The 27,534-nt window shown below is 43.6% G+C and overlaps 1 protein-coding gene across 1 annotated transcript in view; it reads right to left on the minus strand.

The window, feature by feature from the left end:
* LOC113184155 (kinesin-like protein KIF28P) overlaps positions 1-27,534 on the minus strand; it is an 86,074-nt gene that overhangs the window by 6,214 nt on the left and 52,326 nt on the right. Inside the window, exons 5-19 of the mRNA XM_077802937.1 lie at positions 26,060-26,284; positions 23,887-24,041; positions 19,486-19,597; positions 16,215-16,282; positions 14,230-14,321; positions 12,664-12,785; positions 11,144-11,234; positions 10,415-10,469; positions 8,174-8,297; positions 7,012-7,156; positions 5,229-5,347; positions 4,588-4,695; positions 2,956-3,230; positions 1,163-1,297; positions 7-173 (exon numbers count right to left, since the gene is read on the minus strand). Coding sequence (XP_077659063.1) covers positions 7-173; positions 1,163-1,297; positions 2,956-3,230; positions 4,588-4,695; positions 5,229-5,347; positions 7,012-7,156; positions 8,174-8,297; positions 10,415-10,469; positions 11,144-11,234; positions 12,664-12,785; positions 14,230-14,321; positions 16,215-16,282; positions 19,486-19,597; positions 23,887-24,041; positions 26,060-26,284 — 1,993 coding nt within the window. The remainder of the gene's footprint in view (positions 1-6; positions 174-1,162; positions 1,298-2,955; positions 3,231-4,587; positions 4,696-5,228; positions 5,348-7,011; positions 7,157-8,173; positions 8,298-10,414; positions 10,470-11,143; positions 11,235-12,663; positions 12,786-14,229; positions 14,322-16,214; positions 16,283-19,485; positions 19,598-23,886; positions 24,042-26,059; positions 26,285-27,534) is intronic.

Here is a 27,534-nt window from a genome sequence, read left to right on the forward strand (position 1 = left end):
AAGTACCTTGAAGGCCCCACAAATCAACAATGAGAGCATTTGTCTGTAAATAATTCAGAAACTCCTGAGATACATTTAAGGCTGCAAATTGTACAATCTCTTCAATTTGGGGATTCACAATTTTCCATATGGGTTTAGTATATAAAGTGTTTGGAAGATCATAAATTCTATACCTGAAAAAAAGAATATAAAACATAATTCAAATCCAGAAGGGACACATTTGTAAAGGAAAGAATCAGATGAACCCAGACATATAACCCATGCATGAGTTAGATAAAGAGATAAATTATAATCTAATGCTCATGATTTCGGCCTCCAACATCTCAATTGTTCTACATGGTATTATCACAATGTGACTAATAAAAAAGGAAAAAGGATTTCAATAAATCCTTTCTACTTAGAGACTCTAAAATTGCTAATTTCCCATGTAGGGTGGTTGGTTGGTTTTTGTTCTTCAAAGTAACTCTTGATTACCTTATCTTTTATATCCTTTTCACCTAATGAGTTTGACCATATCTGATGCATCTGCCATACCATAATACAGTTCTTTTGTTTCCAATAAAAACATTTTACTTAAATAATAGTTTTGAACGATATTCCTTCTATAAAAAAAATTTTTGACTCAACTATTTCAGTTACATAAAAGGTTCAATACATAATGACCACAACCCAGTGACCTGGAGGGACATTTGGCTTGCTTCTCTGTTTAATAGGTAGGGGCAAATAGTCATTTTGAGGTTGAACAAACAGAAAGTTAAGAAAATTACATTATAAACTCATTTTTTAATATTTATTTTTTGGTTGTAACTGGACATTATATCTATTTATTTTTATGTGGTGCTGAGGATCGAACCAGGGCCTCCCATGTGCTAGGCGAGCGAGCGCGCTACCGCTGAGCCACAATCCCAGCCCCTAAACTCATTTTTAAAACTTGAGGAAATGGGGCCGGAGTTGTGGCTCAGCAATGGAGTGCTCGCCTAACATGTGCGAGGCCCTGGGTTCGATCCTCAGCACCACATAAAGATAAATAAAATAAAGGTATGGTGTCCAAAAACAACTAAAAAGTAAATATTAAAAAAAAGAAAACTTGAGGAAACACTCCTTCCCTCCAAAAGCCACACAGCAGGTAGCTTATGAGAGAAGCTATGGCACAGGGTAGTACCCCATTTGAATGCCCCGCTTTGCATCTTCCTTTAGCCACTTGACACCAAGGCACTGGACAATGTGAATCTGGAAATCCATCCTCTTGCCGAGCAGCTCACAAGGATCAATAACCACGTCCTCCTCACCATGTGCTCTACAAACAGAAGAGGTAGACATTGATCTCAGGTTAAGCAGGGTCCAAGCAAGTTGGCATTGTTAACTTCAGGCAGTTAAATAGAAAACTTAAAGAGAAAGCTAATTTCATTGAAGGAAGGCTAGTATTATTACCAACTGTAGAATTCATTCAAGAGACACTTAATAAGAGTCAACTCTTGGGCTGGGGTGGTGGCTCAGTGGTAGAATGCTCGCCTAGCAAGCATGAGGTACTGGGTTCCATCCTCAGCACCAAATAAAAACAAACTAATAACAGAAATAAATAAAATTTTTTAAAGAGTCAACTCTATACTGATGCTTTAAGGTCAGATATGGACCATTTCATGGAGATTACCGGGCTGGGGTGTAGCTCAAGGCTTCAGCATTTGCCCACCACGAAGCTCTGGGTTCCATCCTCCAACATCACAAAACAAAGCAAAAAGGAGCTCACAACCCAGAGAAGGGAGTATGAACCACTTCATGCAATGAATGCACACAGATGACAGTGCTACACTTCATTGAAAATTCAAGTATGTCCCCAGTAGGAAGAAGGGAAATGGCAGCTGGCTGCTGAGATTGCAGCCTCCTAAGTTGGCACTGGTGAATTCCTTGCAGTCTCGAGTATACCTCAGACCTACAAGGTCAGAGACTGATTCAGACAGCTTTCTAACAGGGACCTCTCACATCAGCCAAGCTCACAAAGTCTGACACCTATAAATTAGAATGCCACTTTATTGATTTGCAATATAACCATCAGGCAGCCTAGAAGGTCAAGGTAGCCAAGTGACCAGAATGTTTCTTGAGTCCCAGTTGGTCAGCCTGGACTCTTAGTCACAGAACCTTGAGGTTCTTTTACTCCTTTCTTGAGCTATTTTCCTCTTCAGCAATTGCATTGGGTGCTCTGATGACATTGGCATCCAGACCAGGCCCCTCTGCCAGCCTCTTTGATTAGGATTACTTAAAAGACTGTAGACAGCTTTTGTATAGACTGCCTAAGACCTAAAGAGAAATGACAGATGAGATATCCTAAGAAAACAGTAAAAGATAGCATAGCAGAGTTTAGAACATAACTGGTAGCCTGAAGCAAACTTACACCCATGGAAGTGCAGAAAACATCACAGAAAGCCAAAAATCTCTCTTCCTACTTTGAAAAAAATGACCAAAGAAATAGGCCTCTATCTCAGAGAAGAAGGGGTAAGCTAGAAGATCGCCTCTCTGCTTCTTACTCTAGGGAATCACCAGCAGGATGGGCCTACAGCATGGGAAAAGCATCCTATGTGGGTGGATTCCAGACCTCACAGGTGCCAGGAGAGGGTTCATTGGCTTCTCTCCTATGAGGGTCAACTCAGGACTTGATTTTTGTCCAAGTTTCCTTCTGCTACTCCTATCTCTTTATGGGATGTCTTTCTCATTCCTTTGGTTCCTCAGGGCAGTGCTAAGTTGTCTCAAATGCAGCTGGTATTTTAGGGAAGCTGATTTGGCTTCCATGGCAAGAATCATATTCCATGAGCCAAATCATAAATGCATAAGCTCATTCATTTGTCTCATGAATGACCCCTTCAGGTACCAAGTTGACTACCCTCTCAGGAGAACTTGGACTTGCTCTGAACTTTCTGTGACTGACCCAGACAGAACTAGGGAAGGGGAGGAGACACCCACTGTCCTGTTGGGGAGCAAGAGGCCATGTGGATGTGTAATACTGCCTCCTCCAGTCCATCACAGTTGAGAAACTCCACTTGCTCCTCGAACTTCATGCAGTAAGCAAGCGACTGAAGCCAGACATGAGCTGAGCCCAAGTGGATGACCTCGACAGGATCCCAGAAAGGGTCATCTTCTTGAGTCACGTGGCTGTCTTCTCCATCTAGAAAGCGCTGGTAAAGTTCCTCCATTAGGAATTTCCTATTGATAAACTTGGCTTTTGACCAAATCCACACCTGCGAACACAAAGTAGGTCACCAATATTTGGTTTCATCTACTGCTCCAACAGTTCATCCGCCTGATTTTTCTCAGCATGCTCCTTCCAGTGGGCTGATTTGGGGTACCCAAGACCATACACCACTCTGCAAACTTAGCTTTGGCGAGGCTCTTCAAGAATACCATATCCATGTTGGACCTGTTATTTAGGTATGCTTGAGTCACTTGAGCCCAGGAAATGGCATAGAGGAGATGATGATGGAGTCAGAAAACAGACCCTCCCAGGAAAAATGAAGGTTTGTGGTTTGTGGTACCCAGAAGAATGGCCCTCAAAGATGCCCACATTCTAATCCCCAGATCCTATGAATGGGAACTGAGGGGAACTGAGGTTGCAGATGGAATTAAGTCTGCTTATCATCTGAATTGAAATGAGGTTAGTGTGGATTATCCAGATAGGCCCCGTGTACTCACAAGGGCCTTAAATGTGGAAGAGGGAGGCAGAAGAGAGAGGCAGAGAGAGATGTGGTGACCAAAACAGGGTCAGAGAGATATGATGTGGCTCATTTTGAAGATGGAGGAAGGTAGCCATGAGCCAAGGAATTCTGGTAGCCTCTAGAAGCTGGAAAAAGCCAACACATTTTCCCATTGAGCCTCAGGAACAAATTGGCCCTGCCCACACCTTGTTTGTAGTCCAGTGAGACCCCTGTTGGACTTCTAGCCTAGGGAACAATAAGATAATATGTTTGGGTTTGTGAAAATTTATTACAGCATTAAGGGAAGATAAGCACACAGGAGTGTTTAGTCTAGAAAAAAAAAGCCTAGAAGTGGCTCCACAGCAGAAGGGAGAGGAAAGAAAACCCCAAGTTTCTATAAAAAGATCTACTGAGAGCAATGTCAACTCGGGAATGGATCAGTCAGGGGAGTAGGTGAATGGACTATTCCAGGGTCTTATGAAAGTGTGAATTTTATCATTGCTTCAGAATGGTAAATCTCTCTCTCTTACATGCACTTGCACACACACAAACGCACACACTTGCACATACATACACACAGACATGGACCCCATTACCAGCTGGATGAACTTTCAGGCTCCCTTATGGCATTAAAGCTTTTGAGCCATGTTAAGCAAGAAGAAAGAATGTTCAGAGATGGTGGTTAGGAAAGATCCTGGGAATTGGCACTGTGTGGGAGAGAGACCCAGGTGAGAGAACATGGAAGAGGCTCCCTCAGAACTCCACTTATACTTGGAACACAGCTTGCCTCTTCACTGGGGTCTCTACTGATTGCTGCTGGTAAAACAAACAAAACCTGTATCCCTAGAAAAGGTCCTCAGAACCCTGTGGGAGACACACAGCTGTCCACAGATGCAGGCCTCACCTCATGAGTCCTTTGGTTGGTCACCTTCACCATGATCTCCTTTTGTAGGTCATAGCCCCTGGAATCTGATGATGCTAGGTTCTTCACCTTCAATTCCATGTTAAGTTCCTAGTAAAAGAAACACTTCATTTATCAGCCCACACCCCCTTTGCAATTTTCTTATCATTCTTCCCACACTTGGGTTTTTTTAAAAAGAACATGGTTTGACTCTTATGCTTGAAATTCTTGCCAAGAGAAATGACAGAATACTGGAATTTCTCAGCCACATCCTGGAACTAACTCTTAACAGTACTTACTAATGTGATTAAATCTTTTACAAGATTCCCACTGACTGGCATCTGTCACTGGAACTAACCCCGGCCAGGTCCTCTCTGTGGCACAACAATCATCAAGGGCCAAAAGAGGCACTGGAACAATCAGGAGTAGGTGGTTATGGCCAGCAAGTGCTGGTCTGGATGCTGGTGGCCCTGGTAGGACAGTTGTGGCTGGAATGGTGCTCAGGGTGGGGAGGAGTCACGGGTGTTAGGCTAGTTTCTGTTACTAGCTCACTGGGGGATCTTAGGGAAACCCCACATCTCTGTAGACCTCAAGGTTCTCTCTGGACCTGATACTGTGCTGTGTCTGGGCTTTAAATAAATTACCTTCTTCAGTTCTTCACTCATTTGATTTGCTTCTGCAACCAATGGCATGAGTTTGACGTAGTCTTGGAAGACAGCCAGGACACTGGGGTCTGCTTGGCCATCTCCACTGCTCACAGCACCTTGCGAAAGCCAGAATGGAAAAGAAAATTTGTCGCTTTTCAGTGATAACTTTCCAGCCATGAATAAATGTGTATTTTCATTCACCCATTCATAGAGTTGGTCTTCTAAACCTAGGGATCTTGGCTGTACCATGGCAGGAGGCTCTCTGCCTCCAGTTCCCATTCCTGGTCTCAAGGCCCTTGATCCAAGGTGACTCCAAACTTTCCAGGCAGGGGCAAGGGCAGGGGTAAAAATCTGGTTGGCTCAAGGAAAAGTCTGGGGATTTATCCAAGAGCTTCAGTGCACAGCAAGCAGGCTGTTCTTACTTGGGTTATACTCAGGTGGTTTGTTTAACTTCATTGTGTCATTAGTCCTGTGCTGGGAAGGCAACTGGGCAATCACTTACTGTGAACAAATCAATGAGTAGGTGGATTGTTCAGGCCTTGTTGGTTTGATTTTGGACAAAAACTTCAGCAAAAGAAGAACAAAGAGGTGAATTTCAATTTATTTTGCTAAAATTCGGATTAAAACACACTGGTGTCGAGAAAAGGAAGGAACTTTTGCATACAGGCAGTTGTAGCCCACTGCTCTCCATCTACTGTTTATTTTTATTTTTTAATTTTTATTTTTAGTTATATAGGTGGACACAATATCTTTATTTTATTTTTACGTGCTGCTGAGGATCGCACCCAGTGCCTCATACATGCTAGGCAAGTGCTCTACCTCTGAGCCACAACCCCAGCCCCCATCTGCTGTTTATTAAGATGGTTAAAGCATAGGTGACTTCTCTGGAAGGCCAGTACATTACAAAGACCTCAGTGGGTCCAGTCCATTCTGAGCACAGTGAATGGGCCTGGAGAGGGAGGCACAGGCAGGTGCTCAAGAGCTTCCATCTGAAGCCTGCAGAGAGATGAGCAGGCAGAAAGCAGAGCTTCTGCTCACTCACCTATGAGGAATCTGATTATTGCAGGGTAACAAGGATAAGTTGAGCTGGGGAAAGGGAAATTTTTGTTCATTTGGTTTTGCTGTGTTGGAGATGAAACCAAGGGCATTATGCTGGACAAATGTTTTGCATGGAGCTACACCCCAATCCCGGAGATCTTTGATTTCCTTAAGGCCAGGACCTAAATTTTTTTCCTCACCATTCCTCCAGACCAAGGCTCCCAACCAACATCTCTAACTACTGGGGCACAGGTTCTGTAGGCCCAGCAGGCCCCTGGGTGGAGCTAAACATCATTAGTTGGCTTTAGGTAACCAGAAATCTTATTTCAGCTTTCTGTTGTTGTTTTGCTATATACATACCATTCTCTCTCTCTCTCTCTTTTTAAAAATATTTTTGAGTTGTTGATGGACACAATATCTTTATTTATTTTTATGTGGTGCTAAGGATCGAACCCAGTGCCTCACACATGCAAGGCAAATGCTCTACCACTGAGCCACAACCCCAGCCCACACACCATTCTCTTTATGCCCTTTGAATGGTCTGTACCCTTATTCCTGAGTTTAATGAATTAAATCTTTGACATGGACTCACTCTATATTTATATGGAAATGATATTTTTAACAAGGTACATTACTCTGACCCAATAAAAGATGACTGTCTTAAGGAAAGCACACAGTGGAAACAGTTGCCTTCAGATCAGCTCATGGAAGATGCCAAAAGTTGGATCCAGGAGCCACTTACCAAGCTTGTCCATGCTTACTCCCTCCGCAGCTGCCCTCTCCAACTGGAAAAAGTCATAGTCAAATCTGCTCAAGTCCTCACTGCCTCGCTCTGAAGGAAATCCAATGTAGAGGTAGGCACTGTTGGACCCCAGAATAATGCGGTCCTAGGGAGGAAACAGGCTCAGGGAAGGGTGCTGCCTTCACCTCAGCCTGAGATCAGAAGGCGAGAGTCATACTGCTTCAGGAGGAGCCATAGCCCCATGGCCCTTGTACTAGAGTGATCTGAGAAAAATTTTGCCCTTGAAAATCCCCCAAACAGGGAGGAAACTCATATTGGAGGAGGAAAGGCGTCATCTTGCTTTCATCAGCAGAAGAGCGCTACCTCCCTGCCAGGCCCAGGAGAATCAATGGAAAACAGACCCCACCCTTCCCTTGTAAGACTTATGGAAAAACTGAGTACTCATAAACTGTCCAGGGGCTTCTACACAATGTCCAGTGGGTCTAATTCAGACTGGAGATTACAAAAATCCTCTTGGAAGATGGAATTTTAAAGTTGAGACTTCATGTGTGAAATGTTTGGGTGAGGCAGAGATGGCTACTGCTGAGCCAATCAAAAGGAGGTCAGCACAACGGGGGCAGATGTGCAGGACAGTGAGGCCTGAGGAAGCTGGGGCAGGGACAGCTCACGCAGGAGTCCTAAGGGAGATCACTAAAGGATTTCCAGGAGGAAGCAACCAAACTCTGTCTACCAAACTGAAAGGGTCTGTAGCTAATGGGTAGAGGACAGATTGGAGAGGGGAGAGAAAAAAGAAGCTATAGGAGCTACTGTGGTGGTAGAGCCTCTGCCTAGAATGGTGGGGAGGAGATGAAGAGGGACCAGTGTTTGCCAGAGGCTGTATGTTAAAAAAAAAAATCTCAAATGTCAGAACTGTAAGAGATCCTGGGACTTTTTCAGCTCAGTCCTTGTTTTATAGATGAAATCCAGAGAAGTGCAGTGACTTACCCAAGAACAACACATAGTGAGGTAGGGCCAGACCTGTCACTCTGGAAACCATGCCCAAGTACTTACCATGAAGCAGTAGCAGAAGCCACAAGGCGAGATGTACCCAGCTCTACCCAGAGCCCCTCAGCTAGCTCTCAGGTAGGACTTAGAAACTTCTGTGGCCCAGGAGGAAATTTACCAAATGCTGCAGCTTTGTCCTGGAAGTGATGGGCACCCCATTCACAACAACCTTGCATTTCCTGTGTGGAGTGACTGTCACTTTACCATCCACGTTCGTAAAGGAAGCATGTTCATCTGAAATTCTATGAAGGCAAGAGTGTGTCTCAGTCATCCAGTGGATTTCAATTTTAGTGAACAGTGAGGTTGTTCTCTCTCATTTGATACAATACCCAAAGTATTTATCAAGGCTTCCTCAGGACTGTGGCTCAAGGGAAGTAGGAATAGAGGGAAGGGCCCTTCCTTAAGGAAGTGGTGAGTGGCAGACATCAAAGCAGCTATTTTATTAACAGAAACAAGCCCTAGCTGAGGGCCTAGAGCTACAAGTCACCTACAGACACAGAGATCAGCATAGTCCTCAAAAGCACACAGGCTAGTGTGCTTGTTGGTGGGGGGTGGGAGTGGGGTGGAGGTGGAGAGTAGGGAGTGGAGGTGGGGGAGGAGGATTGAAAACAGAAATGTTTCAGCAGCCAAGATATGGAATCATCCTAGGTACCCATCGACAAATGAACAGATTAAGAAAAAGTGGGGGCTGCAGTTATAGCTCCATGGCAGAGCACCTGCCTAGCATGTGTGAGGCACTGGGTTCAATCCTCAGCACCACATAAAATAAATAAATAAGATAAAGGTAAAAAAGAAAAGAATAAGTGGTAAATACATACCAGGGACTATTATTCACATCATTTGCAGTAATGTGGTTGGAACTGGAGGACATTCTATTTAGTAAAATATGACAGGCACAGAAAAGACCACATGTTCTCTCACTTATGTGAAAGCTAAAAGGCTGATCTCAAAAAAATGTGAAATAGTGGTTACAAGAGTCTAGGAAGAGTGCCAAGGAGGGAGGGATGGAGAGAGGACGGTTAGTGGGGCACAATTTGATAAGAGCAATTACTTCTAATGGCCAGTAGCCCAGTAGGATAATGAAGGTGGACAACAACTAATAGAATATTTCAAAATAGCTAGAAAAGAGGATTTTTAATGTTTACAACAGAAATATATGACTGAGGTGAAAGATATTTCAATTAGCCTGAGCTGATCATTACCCATTATATACACATACTGCAATGTCACCCTGTACTCAATAAATATGTACAATTATTGTGTCAAAAACAATTTTAAAGAAATTTCAGAAGAGACACTTAGGAGGGTGACTTCAAAATATATATGTACAGGTAAGTGTAGATCTGTCTCTGGGCCTTTATCCATACTAATCCAGACTTTATGTGACAAGACTTGGGGCTGGGTATCTGAGGCTGAATGTTCCGGATGCAGAGACACATGGCCCAGTCCACATCCCTTGTTTGCATGGGGCCGAGGGGTCTTATGGGGAAGGTTTTGACTTCAGCTCATCGGTGGAATTCAGCCATTTGCAGACCTGTGTATTGGACTAAGGAGGAGGGCTACAAAGAAAGAGGAGGGAAATCCCCAGGAAGAAGCCCAGAGATGGCTGGTGGTACAGGTGAGGTGGTGCCAACAGGTCAGTACCCCCTAAACTTGTCTCATGGGGTCCATGTGCTTTGCTCAGGAGGGCTGAGGGACTTTGGGAGCACTGGCCAGGGAGACCTCTTTCTGACTGCTGGCTGAGGCCTGTGGGCAGTTGGAACACAGTGGTTCTAAAAATAGGAGAGAACCCCAATGTGGCCATCCAACCAGAGAGGCCACAGAGCTTGGGGACAGCTCTGATTGCATAAACTCACTCTAGGGTTTTTGCACACACAGGCTTTGGCAGGGGTTTCCTGAAGCATTCCTTAGGGAGAGGAGCACCCCCAAACTCTGGGCTTTCCATTTGTCCAGTGGGTGAGGGCTCTAAGCATTGAGCTCTGAAGATGTGTTTATCTGTGGAGATGAGACTTGGCCTTCCAACTCTGTTTCCTGGTGGGATCTTATTTCAGTGTATGAAGAATTATTATACAAGATCCAGCCACTGACACCCTTTTTTTTTCTCAAGAGTAGAGCCAGGGAAACAGAGCACGGCACAGTGGATTTCAGTGAGAGAACTCAACCTCCCAGTGACTTTCTTACATGGGTGTTGGAGTGTTCCTGCAGGGAAGTCTGGGAAATCCCTTGTTCCAGCTTATCCAGCAGGACTGGGGGCCTGGCCATAACCAGAAGACCTTCAGGAATCTCCTCTGGATTTAGATGTCCAGATTCTTTAATGCTCAACATTGGAGAACATTGATGTCAATGCACAGAAACTTACCCCAAGCCTTGAAGAGTGATAGCATTCGAAGCAGCTTGACCAGCAACACACGAACCTAAAAAGACGATAGCTTGTTTGCAAAAATTGTCTGAATTTGACCCTAATGAAGTAACATGTTTGATATTTTGCATGTGACATTTTCTCTCCAGTAGGATAATGTGAAAGGATTTTTCAACCAGGGTTGTCAATCATAATGATCGTTGGACATGACTTGTTTCATGGATAGTTGTTTTACTTTCTGCCCATTTTGGGTGAGATTCCTGACTTTTTGAAATTTCCACCTTTTCTGTGGTCACTAAGTCTTGGTCTTAGAAGACGCACTGAAGCCTGGCATGAAGCCTAGCAGAATGTGTCACCTTCAGCTTCTGGGCGAGCTTGGCCTCAGCCCCCCACCACATCCTGCATGGAGCCTACACACCTGTCTTGGGTATGCACAGCAGCCATGGAGGAGAAAGCCAGGGGCACCCCAACCTTGCGTGTGGTATTCCAATTATTCAGTGTTTGGGTTGAAGAGACATTTCAAGGGCTGCCATCTCCCCAGAAACCACTAAATAAAAATGTGGTGATAAGAACCTGCCTAGAGCAGCTTAAAATGGTGAATTTTATGTTATATGTATTACACCACAATTGAAAAATCCAAAAAAAAAAAAGAGAGAAAGGAAATAAGGAAAGAAACAGAAAGAACATATACCTCAGGGCAAGAAGCACAAACAGGTGGAGAGCACTTACCTGTGTGAATGAAGTACTTCAGGACCCCTGTGAGCTGTGGGTCCTCGTTAACGTTGAGAAGGTGAGGAAGGGTCTTCACCATCTGCTGCTCCTAAAGGAGAAATGGGGAGGGTCCCCGTCACCAGACAGAAATGCTGCTTTTCCATTCATTTCTCCCCATCTTGTCAAACTGACTCCTAAAGGAGGAAGGCTGAGCCTGTGGTGCATCGCTGACTACAGGAGTGAGGTTAGCTGTCAGCCTGAGTGCTTCTGGACAGGGGTGTTCCAAGGCACAGCTGGCCTCTGACCCTGTCCTTCCCCAACTAGGCTCCAATTTTTAAGCACCAGGCTCCAGTCCCAGCATATGCATGTGCGAAAATTTTCCCCAAACTCCTTTTAGCTGCCCAGGCATTGGCCCCTCCCACCTTGACTTCTTCCCCCACCATTTCTTTCAGGTCCCTAAAGTCCTCCACCTCCCTGTTCCCAGTGTGATGACCCTTCCCTGAGTCTCCATGAAAGCTCTCACTCTCCTCAGTCCAGGAAGCTGGTGAATTGATCATCAACTGTCAATGGCAGAAAAGGGCATGTTGCATCAACCCTAAGTGCATTTCATTCTTTAATACCAATATTGACTGTTGTTTCGGTGATAGAAGATTGACTATCAGGAAGAAGTGAAATCAACTCGGCCCGCACAAAGAAAACTTTTAAATCTGCAAATCCTTTCTCATTAAGAGTAAAGAGAATGAAAATCTTTCCAATTGTTACTCTTCAGACAGAACACAAAACCCTCTATTCCTGCACTCTGGGTCCTACTAGACCCAAGAGTTGCATGCCCTTCCACCCCTTGCACAGGATGTTACTTTAATAGGGCTTCTGGCTGTGCCCTAGTTATGCTGGCACCTTTAGAATCCTTGGTCCCTAACTTGATCTGACTTCCTGAAGTCACAGAGCCCTACCTGACTCCTCTTTCACTGTCTGGGGCTTATTCTAGACTTCATGAGTCTTCCTGAGTCCAGGCTGGGCTCTCCCTCCACTTCCAAATATTCCAGGTCTGACTCCGGTCTTTGGGGTTTGCCCAGAGCCTTGTGGCTGTGGGGAGTAAGGTCGTGGTGGAGGTGGCAGTGGGGAGTAGAGGTGAAGAAGGCATCTCTCTCACCAGGGGACAAGACTGACATCACAGCATCACAGCCCAGGGGCTAGGGTGTAGCTCAATCCGAGGGTACTTGCCTAGCATGTGCAAAGCCTAGGCTCCAATCCCTAGGGTGTGCCCGTGGGCAAATTCTCCCCAAACTCTAATTACCAACAGCCTTGAATTCCATCCCCAGCCTCACTCTGTATGTATCAAGGCCTCTCTGCCTTCTTTCCTTTCATGCCCTGCCACTCTTCCCCGAGCTCTTGCCAAGAATAATATAAGTCTTAAGTCATATGTGACATCCTACACATTCATTAAATCACTAATTCATTGCCCCCCCACCCCAATCTGGGGATTGACAATAGCCCAGACAGCACTGCATCGGGGGCAGGACAGAGCTGGGCCTCACCTGGGCAATGGCTGCATACTGCTGCTCCCATTCTCTCCGTGCCTGCTCCAACAGGTGTGCCCAGGTTTCCTGAACAGACTGAGTCCCCAGCTGGTGGTCTGCCAGGAAACAGGCTGACTGCTCTGGAAGGAGGGAGGGATTTAAGCACCAGGTCTACAGTGTCAAAGGTGAGGCTTTGAGTAACTTCAGTATGTCTCACTGGGTTCTCGTGACAATAGGGGACTCCCAGGAGGAGTAGAAAGTAAAGCTGCACTTCTGTGTGAAGAGCTCACTGGCTAAATCCTACACTGCATAGCATCTGGACTAACTCAAAGGCATTAGAGCAAGAAGGTCCTCCCAAGAGAGGCACAGGCTCAGGATTCTATCTGCTATTTATATAGGCCTGTGGGGGTGTTTCTTTTTTTACTACCATAGCAGCAAGTCCCATAAGGCCAGGAGACGGAGGAAGAAGCATAGGTTTATCTTAGGTTGTTTTCCATGTATTTTGTGTCTGTTCATATGAATAATGGGAATTAGTTGCTACAGGTAGGCTCATCCAGTTTTTGTTTTAGTGATTCATGCTAACCAGGGCCACGTGTGAACCAGCCGCATGTACTGACTCCAATCTAGAAAGGACTTTTGTTGAGGTGGAATCCGTAGTGAGCCAGTCCGTGGAAGGGAAGGATGATGACTGTTAGGGAGCACTGAGCACAGAAAGCGTTGGACTTTTTGATATTGCTGGGTTGATGCTGAACACCATACTGATTGTATTTCTCCAGTTTTCTACTTTACTTTTATGATCCATCACATTTTAAATCATTAAGGGCATAAAATGATACATGTCTTTATGCTGCCAAACTGAAAACTGAGACCTTAAAGCCGTGGTTCTTGATAGTTACACATTAGAATCACCTGGGGTGGGGGCACTTTGAAAATGACTGCTCCCTCACCCACCAGAGCCCAATCACTTGGTGACTGGCATGCAGCAGTTGAGGCTGGGCACTGAATTAGAAGAGGTGGGCTGCTGCTAATGCTTCCTTGGCTTCTGGCCTCACTTAAATGCATGAAATGTCAAATGATCACCTTTTAAACCTGGCAAGGAACGTAGTATCCTGGCAGAAATAATGGACTCAAAATTAAAATGACAATTTTAAAAGGGCAGGGTCATTATTTCTTTAAACTGTGAGTCTCCATTGATCTCAAAATATAGTTGGGTTGCAGGCTGGGGTTGTGGCTCAGTGGTACAGCACTCGCCTAGCATGTGTGAGGCACTGGGTTTGATTGTCAGCACCGCATAAAAATAAAATAAAGGTCCATCAACAACTAATATATGTATAATATGTGTGTGTGTGTGTGTGTGTGTGTGTGTGTGTGTGTAAAGGTTGAACCAAAATATCCTGAATAAAGTTCTGGAGGGCTCCTCCCCCCACCTACCCACATCCTCCCCTCAGATCCTCCCCAGATCCCTCCCCAGGCCCAGCACACCTGTCTCTCCCTCCCTTTAGCCCCAATCCCTTGGGCATCAGCCAGCTCAGGCTCTTCTTCTTGCTCCAGTGTGGACTGAGCATGCCTCCTGGCTCACTTTACCTGCTGCTCCAGCGTTTCCACATCCAAGCAGTGTCTTGGTCTCTGCTCTTGACCAGGTGTTGACCACAGCGTTGTTCCGAACCTTTTTAGCCCTTTCGTGTGTAAAGATGAACACATTCTCAGGCCCCTTTGCTGCCCAAGCAGCACCACCACTGGTCCTGGGGCAGCAGCAGGTGTGCTCAGATCCCATTCACCCCCTGGTGACTATGATTCCAGCATGTTCTGTCCCACAAAACCATTAAGACCCAAAGCGACTTCAGTAAACTGCATGGTTTTAATAAACATGTACAGCTGAGCCATGGCTGGGTGCTCAGTCCCTGGGTGTCCTTGGGCCTCAATACATTTGGTTAATTTAAGAATCTGTTCAATCAAGGTCGCAGCTGCTGAAATAACTAAAACCCTGGAGGCTGTCAGAGGCTGCTCTGCCATGTGCCCCAGGTTAGGAGGGGCTTAAGTTTTCTGGTTCATTCCCCTCCAGTGCCACCAGAGAAAACAGGAAATACTTCAAATATTACATTCAAGCATGACTTTGTTCTTTATCTGAAATTCAGTTTTAACTGAGCATCTTGTATTGTGTATGCTCACACACTATGGCTCTAACCCAGGGGCCTGTGCATGCAAAGCTTGCACTTTACCACTGGGCTACACCCCCAGGCAGCATCTTGTATTTTTGTTTGCTCAAACTGGCAATCTTACTCCCTTCTTCTTACACAAAGAGATTGAAATACAGAGTTACAACCAGACTTGCCCAACTCACAGAATCTGTGGCAGATATGGGATCAGAGTTCAGGACTCTGGTTACTGTTTTTCCCTTTTTTCTGCACCATGTAGCCTCTCACATAAAAACTGCTGGCAACAGATTTGCATCTAATCATCAGGGAGAACATTCTAGATGCTGCTAAAGCCAAAATTTGACTAAAGATCTGAGACTGAAGATACAGGAAGAAAATGTCTAATGGTAAATTGATGTTGAGGCCCAGCAATGAAGAATGGGAATGAAAGTGTTTTTCATTCAAATCCAAGGGCTCCCTCATTGAGAAGAAGAACACTAGAAGGAGAGGTAATTACTTGGCGGCATAATCATAACTACAATTTTGAGTAGGGTTTTTTGGCTGCACTGGTAACTGAACCCAAAGGTACTCTACCACTGAGCTACATTCCCAGCCCTTTTTATTTTTCATTTTGAGACAGGGTCTCACAAGTGGCCTAGGCTGGTCTTGAACTTGTAATTGTCCTGTCTTAGCCTCCTGAGTCACTGTAATTACAGGTGTGCACCATTTTCACACCCAGCTATAATTGTAGTTTTTTTAATATTTATTTTTCAGTTTTCAGTGGACACAACATCTTTATTTTATTTTATGTGGTGCTGAGGATCGAACCCAGCGCCCCACGCATGCCAGGCGAGTGCGTTACTGCTTGAGCCACATCCCCAGCCCCTAATTATAGTTTTTGAGCATTGCTTATATGCAAGGAAGAGCTTTACCAGGAATGGTTCATACATGATCACATGTGGTCTCCACCCCCACACTGTGAAGGAGTGTTGACACATTCAAACCGTTGGGAACCTACAGAGTTGTCTCGTACAGAGCGCATCCTCATTTATTAATAGCACAAAAATCCCCTGCCTGGCACTGCTCTCTCCCCATGTAGGAGGAATCTGTGAACAGCCATGCTATTTGGCAGGAAACTACAGGGAGACAGATAACTAATCACATTCAGATTGGCATCCATGCTGCTCCCATCTGAGCCACGCCTCCTCTCCCATCCTGACTTGAATGACACAATGACACTCTGAACTTTCAGATCCCAATTCTTTCTCATTTGTTTTATTTCTTTTCATTTCCTCTCTTACAAATTGTTTGTTCTCCTTTCCCTGAAGTCCCACCCACAACATGCCAATTAGAAGAGGACTGGAAGAAGTTACTAGATCTAGAATCTAGAATCCCTATAACTAAATATTTATGAATATTTATTCATAAACATACCTTTCAGCATATCTTAATGTTGATAGAGTTTCCTCATAACAGATGTCAGCTGGACTTATGGCTGCAATCTGTAACAACATCCCTTGAAGATTTTGTTATGTATATAGAGGTTTATTATCATCGATATTATTAAAACAGTTAACATTCACACAGCATCTTACAATTTACATTATTGCTCAGATTTGACCACTCCAAAAACTAGGCTTTGGGAAAAATAATACAGCCAAGGTCACCCAGATCAGAACTGGCAGGACTGGCGTTTGAACCCACTCGTGACGAACCCCTGTGCTGCCGACCTCAGAACCACACTGCTCTCACCATGGAATACCCAGGAATTTTCTCAAGGTTTGAATGATTGTTGAAAGCATTTCGAGATCACTAGGATTTGCCTGTCCCTGTGAGATGATAGGGACAAAGGGCTAATGCAAGCCTAGTCTTGGCTCACAGCCAGACAGACATTCAAAGTTCCCACTTTCACTCCCCATTTATCTATCCTGAAGACGCACCCTGAAGCTAGGGTACTTTCACTTAATTCATCAGGGCAATGATGCCAACAGAAAATGCCCTCACAGGGCCAAGTGCACCTAAAGCCATTAACATTCCTAAACCCCAGCCCATTCCTGCAAGCACTCCAAAAAAACGAGCTCCTGCTTGTTTCAGGGAGCCAGCCTGACATTTTCTTGTTGGAGCTGAAGCTGTATCTCCCTGCCTAAGTTGTGGATCCCAAAAGGCCTACATATTCATATGTGTGACTCAGTTTCATTTCTATTGACAGAGAGACAAAATTCCCAGTGGGCAGCATCACCCAAACAGTCATTTTTGTATGGTTTCAAGTCTGGCTATTGACTTTGGATTAATTGTTCTAGAATTTGGAAAATACTTTTCATTTTGACGATTTGGAGATAGGTGCTGTCACTGAGGATGACCTCAGAGACAGAACATAGTCTGAGGACCTGGCAGCTCAGGATCCAGAGCATTAAGAGCCTGGTGAATAATCCTGTATAGTTTATCTTTATAGCTTGTGTGTGTATGTTACCAGAGATTAAGCCCAGGGTCTTGCACACGTAAGGCAAGTGCTCTATCCCTGAGCTACATTCCCAGCCCTTTTTGTTTTTGATTTGAAAAACAGGGGTTTGCTAAATTGCAGAGGCTAGCCTTGAACTTGCAGTTCTTGGAGTATTAACTCACCTGGGAGATTTAAGGACTGATTTCTTTCTTTATCTTTTTCTTTTATTTCTTTTTTTTTTTTTTTTTGATACTTGGGATTGACTCTGGGGATGCTTTAACACTAAGTTACCTCCACAGTCCTTTTTTTTTTAAAATATATATTTATTTAATTTTTGGTCTTGGGCACTGAACCCAGGAGTGCTTTACCACTGAGCTACACTCCCAGCCTTTTTTATTTTGAGACAAGAGGCTCCTTAAATTGTCCAGGTTGGCCTCAAACTTGTGATTCTCCTGTCTCAGCCTCCCTAGTCTCTGGGATTACAGGTGTGCACCATTGCACCTGGAAAAGTTATAGCATTTAAAGTGGGTTCATTTGTATCACCTCATTTAACCATCACAGCACTATTCTCTGGTGGCTATTGTTATTTTCTCCACTTTAGACATGAAAGAAATGAGGTTTTAGGATATCCATGCTGCAAATGGGACTGGTACCATGGAGAGTTTAGAGCTTAGAGGTGGACCTTTCAGATTCTGTGTTTTATTTGCTTCCTGAGATGATCAATGACCACCTCTCACCTCCTCCTCCCACACTATAATGGAGAAAGTAGGACGAGGCCAGGGTTCCATCCCCAACCCTAAAACAAACAAACCTCACTGTGATACCTTCAGACAGTCTTTGTGTCCTTATAAACGGTGCAGATCTAACCTTGAAGATCTGCACATGTAGACGTTGTCCTGTTGGTCTCATTCTCAGGAAATTTTGTACACACAGATGTGTTGAATTTTAGTTTTCAGTCAACATTCAGAGGGTGTCTTATGTCTTTGGTTTTTGTTTTCCTTTGTATTTTTGCAGTGCTGGGGATTGAACACCAGGGCTTGGACATGCTAGATGAGCACTCTTCCCCTGAGCAACATCCCCAGCTTCTATGTGCATTGTCTTATTCTAGGTTCTTGGGGGGATGTCCCATTGAGGCCCACAGGTAACTGGTAACTAGAAAATCATTAAAATTAAATATTTTAAATTAGTTAAGGGCTGAGGGTGTAGCCTAGTGACACAGCACTTGCCTAGCACATGAGACCCTGGGTTCTACTTCCCAGTCCTGCAAAAAAAAAAAAAAAAAAAAAAAGGATAAATAAATAATAAAAATGGGCTAGATTAAGTGATAAAAACGGAAGGATGTTTATATTGTAAATTTTGGGGAGAGGTCTGGTCCCAGGTCCCAGTAGGAGCATTTCTCTCCAAAGCAGGACCCTGCAGGAGGCAGAATTCACCTAGGTTTGCCCCCTCTGCAGCAGAAGAGCATCGAGCCCTGATTTTAACACATTTCATGTCCCACCCACATGGCAAACATGCTGTGCTGTCTGGCATCTTTGCTAACATGACAGATTCAGCTGCTTTCCAGATTGTGAGTCTGCCCTATGACTATCACAGTCGAATGAAAATTTACAACCTCACCACACAATGACTGCTGCTTGAGAATATCACGACATCGCTACTGTTACTTTCTAAATTGTATTCATTGTTTGTTTTTTTTTTCCTGATAGTAATAGTAATACATGTCCTGGGCTGGGAGTGCAGCTCTATGGTAGAGTTCTTAGCAAATGCAAAGTCCTGGGTTCCAACCTCAGCATTACAAAAACAACAAAACAAAAAATCATGTATGTTCCTTACAGAAAACCTGAAAACTACAGAAAAAAATTAAATAAGAAAAGTTAGTGCAGCCAAGTGCAGTGGCACATGCCTATAATCTCAGCATCTTGGGAGGTTGAGGCAGGAGGATCACAAGTTCAAAGTTAGCCCTAGCAACTTAGCAAAGACCCTAGGCACTTAGCAAGACGCTGTCTCAAAAAATAATGGGCTGGGGATTGGCTCAGTGGCTAAGTGCCCCTGGGTTCAATCCCTGGTACCAAATAAATAAATAAGATTAGTAATATAGAAGCTTTATTGAAGATTGCACCAAAAGTCATATGTTAGTCCATGCTGTGGGTCAGGTGCTATATTATGAAGGTACTGAGAATAATTTTAATCACAATCACAATAACGATAACGATGATAACAGTAATAGCTGAATCAGGCTAAAATGTTGTAAGAAGGTGATTTTACCAAAGTAGTTCTGCTGTTCCCACCCAGAGCTGACTGGAGCAGTTTGGTCAGTACAGAATCTCTGTAGGGAATGTGCAAGACTTTCTTCCCAATGGCTGCATCAGCCAGAGCACTGAATGCAAAAACAAAAAAACAAAAAACAAAAAAACCCAGTGAATTAAAAAAAGGTATCAAGAAGTTAAAAAAAAATTATCCCTAGGGATAATTCAGAAAAGTCCTCACTCAAATCCCCTTTGGCTCCACAAATCTGATGATAATACCTAAGAGTAGAGACACCTTGTGAACAAAGATGCAGAAGCAAGAGAGCTAATGTGCACGAGCCACTGAGTCCCTGTCCAGAGTCAGCTCTCCAGAAAGCGTAACAGAGAAAGGGAGGCCCAGGCCTGAGAAACCAACCCCCTTTAGGCTGAAGAGACTGCAGGCTTTTATTGCCAATGTGTATAAAGAGAAGGAAAATGAGGACAGCAGGGCAGGGGAGGACAGGTTTGGGAAGTGGTCCGAAGTCCTTTTCTCTCCTCCTACCTTAAGATCCTTGAGGGAGGCCTCCTATGACTGCAGCCTTAGGGTGAGAGGGAATGACAAGTCCCCACCCAACTCCAGGGAACAACAAAGAAAGCATCATTGAGCCAGTGTGGGGGGTGCACACCTACTCAGGTGTCTGAGGGGATCACTTGAGCTCAGGAGTTCAAAGCCAGCCTGGGCAACATCGTGAGGATCCTGTCTCAAGGGGGTGGCATCAAGGGGAGTGAAAATAGGAGGGAGGAAATTTGTAAGAAATTATAATCACAAGAAAAGAAAAAGAAGTCTACAAAATTAATATAGCACAAAGCTACTTGGGAGGCTGAGGCTGGAGGATACCAAGTTCAAGCTCAGCTGGGGGACCCTGAGGGGAGACCCTGTCTCAAAAAAATAAATAAAAGAAAGAAAGAGAAAATCAACACAGCAAAGTTGGAAAAAACAAACAAACAAACTGATCTTTAAAAAACAAGGACAATTGATATTAAAAACACCATGGGCATGTTTAATAGCAAATTAGACAGTGCTATAGTTGGAATTAGTGAATTAGAGAGCTCACAAGAAGCAATCCAGATTGTAGCCCAGCGCCTCAGTGACAGGAAACAAGGGAAAGGTTAAGGACCATGGGTGACAGAGTGAGGGGATCCAAACAGCTAACTGAAGTTCTGAAAGAGAAAAGGGGAAAGAAATGGGCAGAACAAATGTATGAGTTAATGGCTGAGAATTTTCCAGAAATGATGAAAATCACGAATCCACTGAGATGTGAAGTCCAAGGAATCCCAATTAGGATGGAAATCTTCACTCATATACAACATGGTCAAATTGGAGATCACCAAAAATAAAGCGTTTTAGTGCAGTTAGGGTAACAGCCATAGGGCAACCAGTTTAAAAAAAAATAGAATGACATCCTTAATGATTTGAAAAAAAATTCTACCCATCTACATCTAAAATTTGGGGTGGGGGCAGGAGGTACCAGGGATTGAACTCAGGGGCACTCAACTACTGAGCCACATCCCCAGCCCTGTTTTTTATTTTATTTAGAGACAGGATCTCACTGAATTGCTTAGCACCTCACTTTTGCTGAGGCTGGCTTTGAACTCACAATCCACCTGCATCAGCCCCAGGAGCTGCTGATATTACAGGCATGCACCACCACGCCTGGCCATAATCATAATGTTCATCAATACACACTGTAAGAAAATTAAAAACCTATAACTTGGAGAAGATATTGACAATACATATGCCTGAAAAAGATAATAAAATATGAAAAGAATAAATGCAAATCAATAAAAAGAAAATAACTCAATAAAACAATGGAAAAAATAAGAATAGGCATTTCAAGAGGAAGCATATTGTTAATAAACTTATTAAGACATGCCCAGAAACATCAAGACCACAATAAAAAACATTTACACCAACTTCATTGGTAAATACTGAGAAATCTGACAATGTCAAGCCTTAGAAAAGATGTGAATCAAGAGGATACATTATACATTCCTATTGGGCATAAAATTGATCCAACCACTCTGGAAAAATATTTGTCATCATCTCATAAAATTAGGTTTTTGCACACCTTATAACCCAACAATTTCAATTCTTTGTCTATACTCAAAAGAAATGTGAACATATTAGTACCCAATGATTTGTATAGGAATGGTCATGGTAGCACTGATTGTCATAGCAAAACCAAACTGGAAATGACCAAAATGCCATTCAATAGGAGACTAAGCTACATTCAACAACCTGAATGAATCTCATGAAGTTTCATGAAAGAATAGAATAGAAAAAAACTAACTAGGAACACATAACATGGTTAGGAATTGTTAATAATGTTGAGTCTAGGGCTGGGGCTATAGTTCAATAGTAGAGCATTTGCTTAGTATACAAGATACCTTGAGTTTTTCCCCAGAAGCACTGCCCCCCAAAAAGCTGAATCTAAAAGTAAGTTCCTGAAATTCTCCTCAGTATATATCCAAAAGAAATGAGTGATTATTTTTCTAAAGTACTATGTACAAGAATGTTCATGGCAACTTTATCAATAATAACCCAAACCTAAAAACAAACTATCCGTCAATAGGAGAATAGATAGATAAATTGTGATATATTCACACAATGAAAGACTATAGAGCAATGAAAAGAATAACTACTACATGCAAAAAATTTGAATTATCTCAGAAACACAATCCTTAGTAAAAGAGGTCAGATACACAAGAAAGGGACCTCATAAATGGTCTCATTTATATAAGAATCAAGAAAATTAGGCAAAACTAATCTGATGACAAAGGCCAATTTCTGCTAGAAGGAAGGGACATAAAGGAAGACTTTTGGGTTTTGAAATGCTTTGCATTTTCATCTGGGTGGTTCTGTTAGTTTTCCATTACTGTGACAAAATACCAGAGAAAAATAAAGCAGGAAAGGTTTATTTGGCTCACGGTTTCAGAGGTTTCAGTCTATGGTTATTTAGTCACATTGCTTTGGAGCCATGGCAAGGTGAAACAGGGCAGGCAGTTATGTGGCAGAGCAAGTTGTTCTCCTCATGGTGGCCAGGAAGCAGAGAGAGTTGGGAACAAAATATACCCTTCAAGGGCAAGCCCCCAATAGCCTAACTTCTTTCCAACAGTCCCCATCTCCTAAAGTTTCCATCACCTCCATTAAGTTCATTGAACTATGAACCCCTAAGTGGATTAATCCATTGATGAAGTCAGAACTCTCAGGAACCAATCAGCCCCTAAAGGTCCCACCTCTGAACATTGCTGCCTTCAACACAAGAGCTTTGGAAGATATTTCAGATTCAAACCACAACAGTGATAATTACACAGGAGTGTGTGCGTGCGTGCGTGTGTGTGTGTGTGTACACATGTTCTATACATGAATTGAGATTTAAGATTTGTGTACTATGGTTTTTGCCTTAATAAGAAATTTTTTAAAAGCAAGCCACAGAAGACATTATAGCAGCTTATCTTTTGGTCACTAAGCCATAGAATTTAAATACGATAAAATAAGAAGAGAGGAAGGAGGAGACAGAGAACATAAAATTCAAGTAGTGGAGACCAGGAGAAGAATCCTGGGCCGACTAGTTCTTGGGGTTTGTAGTGTTGTTAGTATTTTTGTTACATACAGGAGGACCAGGTGTGAGCTAGTGATGACACTGAGTGTCATGGTTTAGATATGAGGTGTCCCCCCAAGGCTCATGTGTGAGACACGCAAGAACATCCCAAGGCAAAATGATTGGGTTATGAGGTGTGACCTAATCCACGGCTTAATCCACTAGTATGGATTAATTGGGCAGTGACTGTAGGCAGGTGGTGGTGCCTGGGGGTGTGCCCTTGGGGTTTATATTGAGCTTGCTCTTTCTGCTTCCTGGTGCCAGGTCCTGATCTGCTTTCCTCTTCCACACTCTTCTGCCATAACTGCTCGCAGGCCCAGAGCAATGGAGTCAGCTGTCTGTGCACTGAGACCTCTGAAACACGAGCACCAGATAAACTTCTTTTTTTTTTAAATTTTTTTTTAGAGAATTTTAATATTTATCTTTTTTTAGTTTTCGACAGACACAACATCTTTGTTGGTATGTGGTGCTGAGGATGGAACCCCGGCCGCACGCATGCCAGGGGAGCGCTCTACCGCTTGAGCCACATCCCCAGCCCTCAAATAAACTTCTTGACAGGCCTTCTGGTCGTAGCAGCAAAAAGTTGACTAAAACAATGAATCATGACCCAGGGTTGTAACTAATTTTTCCTTCTATTCATGGCTTTGTTCTGGTGCTGGGGGCTGAACCCAGAGGGCACCTGATAAGCCGGCTCTACCACTGAGCCACACGCCCCAGCCTCTGCTTTTTCATATGTCAAAAATGTTTATGGCACAGATCTCTGTACCCTGGCTACGTACCTGATAACGTTTCCTAAACTGGTTAAACTTAAGTTAACCCGTGATCCTTCTTTCAGTCTGTCCCCTTCAGCTCCTGAAGATCTCTGCCTTTCACTTCCAGCTAAATCTACCAGATTAATGCTGGATTGTTTGGTGAGGGCTTTGTCTAGGAAAACCTGTAGGGACACACACAGGCCGTGCTGTTAGAGCGCCCAACCTGTTCCACGTGCTCAAATGGTTCTTGGGATTGTATTTCAAACTAAAAAAAAAAAAAAAAAGCAACAAAATGAAATTAATCAGCCATTCACAGCACCATCCTCTTTACAGCAGCATGACCAGGCCCAGGCGTCTCACTGGCCCCTTCCCATTACTGCAAAGCTCTTTTCTGAGGAAATACTAGACATCAACGATTGCTCTGGAGTATCCATGGTCATTGAGATTTAAAAATGTAAAATACTGGGGAAGTTGCAAAATAAGTAATTATTCAGGATTGTGTGGTCTTAGAGTGGAACGAACCTCCATTTTAGAATCCTACAGATTCTCTTGCTGGTGACATACACTTAACCTGTAATGTGGTGACAGTAGCACATTATTGAGATGTCATAGGGGTTCAAGATAATAGATGCAAAGGTCCTAACACAAGCCCGGCATGGACTGTGAGGTGTTCCTGTTACTGCTGACCCCACTGAAGAGCAGCGCTCTAAATCTCTTCACTTGTTTATTTGTGGCTGATTTCTTGCCCCTAAAATATGAAGTCAAATAATTAGCAGGGCAAACCATGTACGAAGTTTGTGAATTTTACTAATATTGTAAAATCAAGTGACTAAACCCTTAAAAGTTTACAAAGTTCAGCACGCCTGTAACCCCAGCAGCTTGGGAGGCTGAGGCGGGAGGATTGTGGGTTCAAAGCCAGCCTCAGCAACTTAGTGAGGCCCCAAGCAACTCATCAAGGCCCTAGGCAACTCAGCAAGACACTGTCTCTAAATAAAATATTAAAAAGGGCTGGGGATGTGGCTCAGGGGTTGAGTGTCCCTGGGTCCAAACCCTGGTTCAAAAAAAAAATGTTTTTACAAAGTTCTTTAAAATGTATTATCTCGTTCAAGTCTCCCAACTTTTGTGGGAGGAGAGCTATGCATCCTATTTTACAGAAGAAGAAACTGAGGGTTAGGGAGATTATTTCTCCCAGTGATAGAGCTGGTCAATAAAAAAGTCAGACTTCTGCACGATCCAGTGTTTGTCCACCAATCATGGCTGAGCACAAGATGATTTTCATTGATGCTTACTTTATCTATTACTAGTACTGTGGCTTACAGGGTAGAATTGGTACAATCATAGTTAACTACAGTGTTCCCCCAACACTTGTGAATTGCCATTTCTAGATCAAACTAAGGATATTGTACATATCAGTCCCTGATGCCCAGCTAGGAGTACAGAGGAGAAAAGCCCACTTTAGTGGGCTTTAGTAAGTAGAAAGTTATGTGGTACATGGATTACCTCGTTTCCAAGAATTAATCCAAGTATCAGAAAGTACTTTAGTATGTGGCCCTAGGCTCATGGATCTGATATTGCTGGTCCTTATATTGGTGATGTATAGACCTGCTACTGATTCAGTTCTCCAAGATAAATTACAGAGTCATGGTCATATCTTCACAATTTACTCCTTGATCAACTTGGGGTCAAAATTCATTTCTCACCGCATGAAATGTACTTGAAGGACAACAGCTAACAGTGTCCTCTGGGCACTGTGAGCATCTGGTGTGTGGTAGGACTCCACCATGAGCAATAGCACAGGGTGGGGCATGGGTATGAAGGTGAGGGGTGGGCAGTAGAAGAACAGGTCCTCACTTTTCCCTGCTTCTAACCCTATATTCTATGGTTGGAAGCAGCCACTTTAATCCATAAATCAAACTGGGAGGGATAATCCTAGTGGCTCAGGAGGCTGAGACAGGAGGACCATGAGTTCAAAGCCAGCCTCAACAATGGCGAGGCGTAAGCAACTCAGTGAGTCCCTGTCTCTAAATAAAATACAAAATAGGGCTGAGGATGTGGCTCAGTGGTTGAGTGTCTCTGAGTTCAATCCCTGGTACCCAACCCCTGACAAATTGGGAAGGATCCCACAGTATCCACGAACCTATCATGCCAGTCGGGACCCTCCCTAAGGTCACCAGGACACAGATAGTCACCTGAACCTCACCTGCTTGAGCTGAATAGTGATGACCATGTGGGATCTGCTGCTGCTGGTGTTCATGTTGGTCGAAGCTGTGGTCCTGATTTTTGTTCCTTGTTCCATCAGCTTTTCAATTTGTGCATAATTCTCACAAGGCACAGACTTCAGGCCTTCCACATAAAAGCCCAGCTGTTGGTCTTCCCTGACTTTTAACCCACCAGGTTTTTTGGTTCTAGACAGCAAATCTCTTATCTTTCGGGGGGGCCGGGGGAAGAATGTAAACTTCAATTAGTCAGGAATCTTTACTTTAGTGTTTGATTTATGCTACAATGTAATAAGAACTCAATAAATAAATGAATAAATTTAATATTAAATTTCTGTAGGGTGCAGATGAGGGTGTAGCTCCGTGGTAGAGTGCTTGTCTAGTATGTGCAGAGTCCCCAGGTTCAATCCCCAGCGCAGGGGAAAAAAAATTCTGTGGGTACCAGACAACCTCATAATTGAACTCAGTAAAAAATAGAGAAATGGATAAGCAAGAAGAAAGAAACTGCTGGGCACGGTGGTGCATGCCTGTAATCCCAGCAGCTCAGGAGGCTGAGACAGGACGATGGTAAGTTCAAAGCCAGCCTCAGCAAAACCAAGGTACTAAGCAACTCAGTGAGACCCTGTCTCTAAAGAAAATACAAAATAGGGCTGGGGATGTGGCTCAGTGATCAAGTGCCCCTGAGTTCAATCCCTGGCACCCCCCCACTCCCACCCCCCCAAAAAAGAAACTCCTGTTGTAATTAGTGAATCAAAAGCCTATTTTTTTGTACTAGTTATTGAACCCAGAGGCATGTTACCACTGAGCCACATCCCCAGCCCTTTTATTTATTTATTTATTTATTTATTATTTTGAGAGAGGGTCTTGTTAATTTGCTTAGGTCCTCACTAAATTACTGAGGCTAGTCTAAAACCTGTGATCCTTCTGCTTCAGCCTCCTGAGTCACTGGGATTACAGGTGTGCACCACTGTGCCCAGTTTAGAAGCCTAAGTTTTAAAATTAATTTAAAAGATTTTTAGAAAGCCATATTGTTTTCCAGTATCTAAGCACTCCAACCAGACTTTGAATTCCTCAGGGTGGACCCATAACTTTTTATAAATAGATCTCAGTGAGCACTCAGGGAATGCTCATTGAGTGCACAGTGTAACTGGAGCTGGGCTGATGAGTAGTGTTCAATTTTTATGTGGTGCTAAGGACTGAACCCAGTGCCTCACACATGCTAGGCAAAAGCTTTACCACCGAGCCACAACCCCAGCCCCAAATCCTGCTTACTCTTATATTTGATTAGCAATTCCTTGGTGGGTACCATAAAAACAAATCATCTGCTGGCGTTGTGGTGCATGCCTGTAGTCCCAGCAACTCAGGAGACTGAGGCAGGATTGCAAGTTCAAGCCAGCTTCAGTAATTTAGTGAGACCTTCAGCAATTTAGCAAGACTGTCTCAAAATACAAAATGAAGC

Source organism: Urocitellus parryii, chromosome 9 (assembly GCF_045843805.1).
Source record: "Urocitellus parryii isolate mUroPar1 chromosome 9, mUroPar1.hap1, whole genome shotgun sequence".
NCBI classification, from domain to species: domain Eukaryota; kingdom Metazoa; phylum Chordata; class Mammalia; order Rodentia; family Sciuridae; genus Urocitellus; species Urocitellus parryii.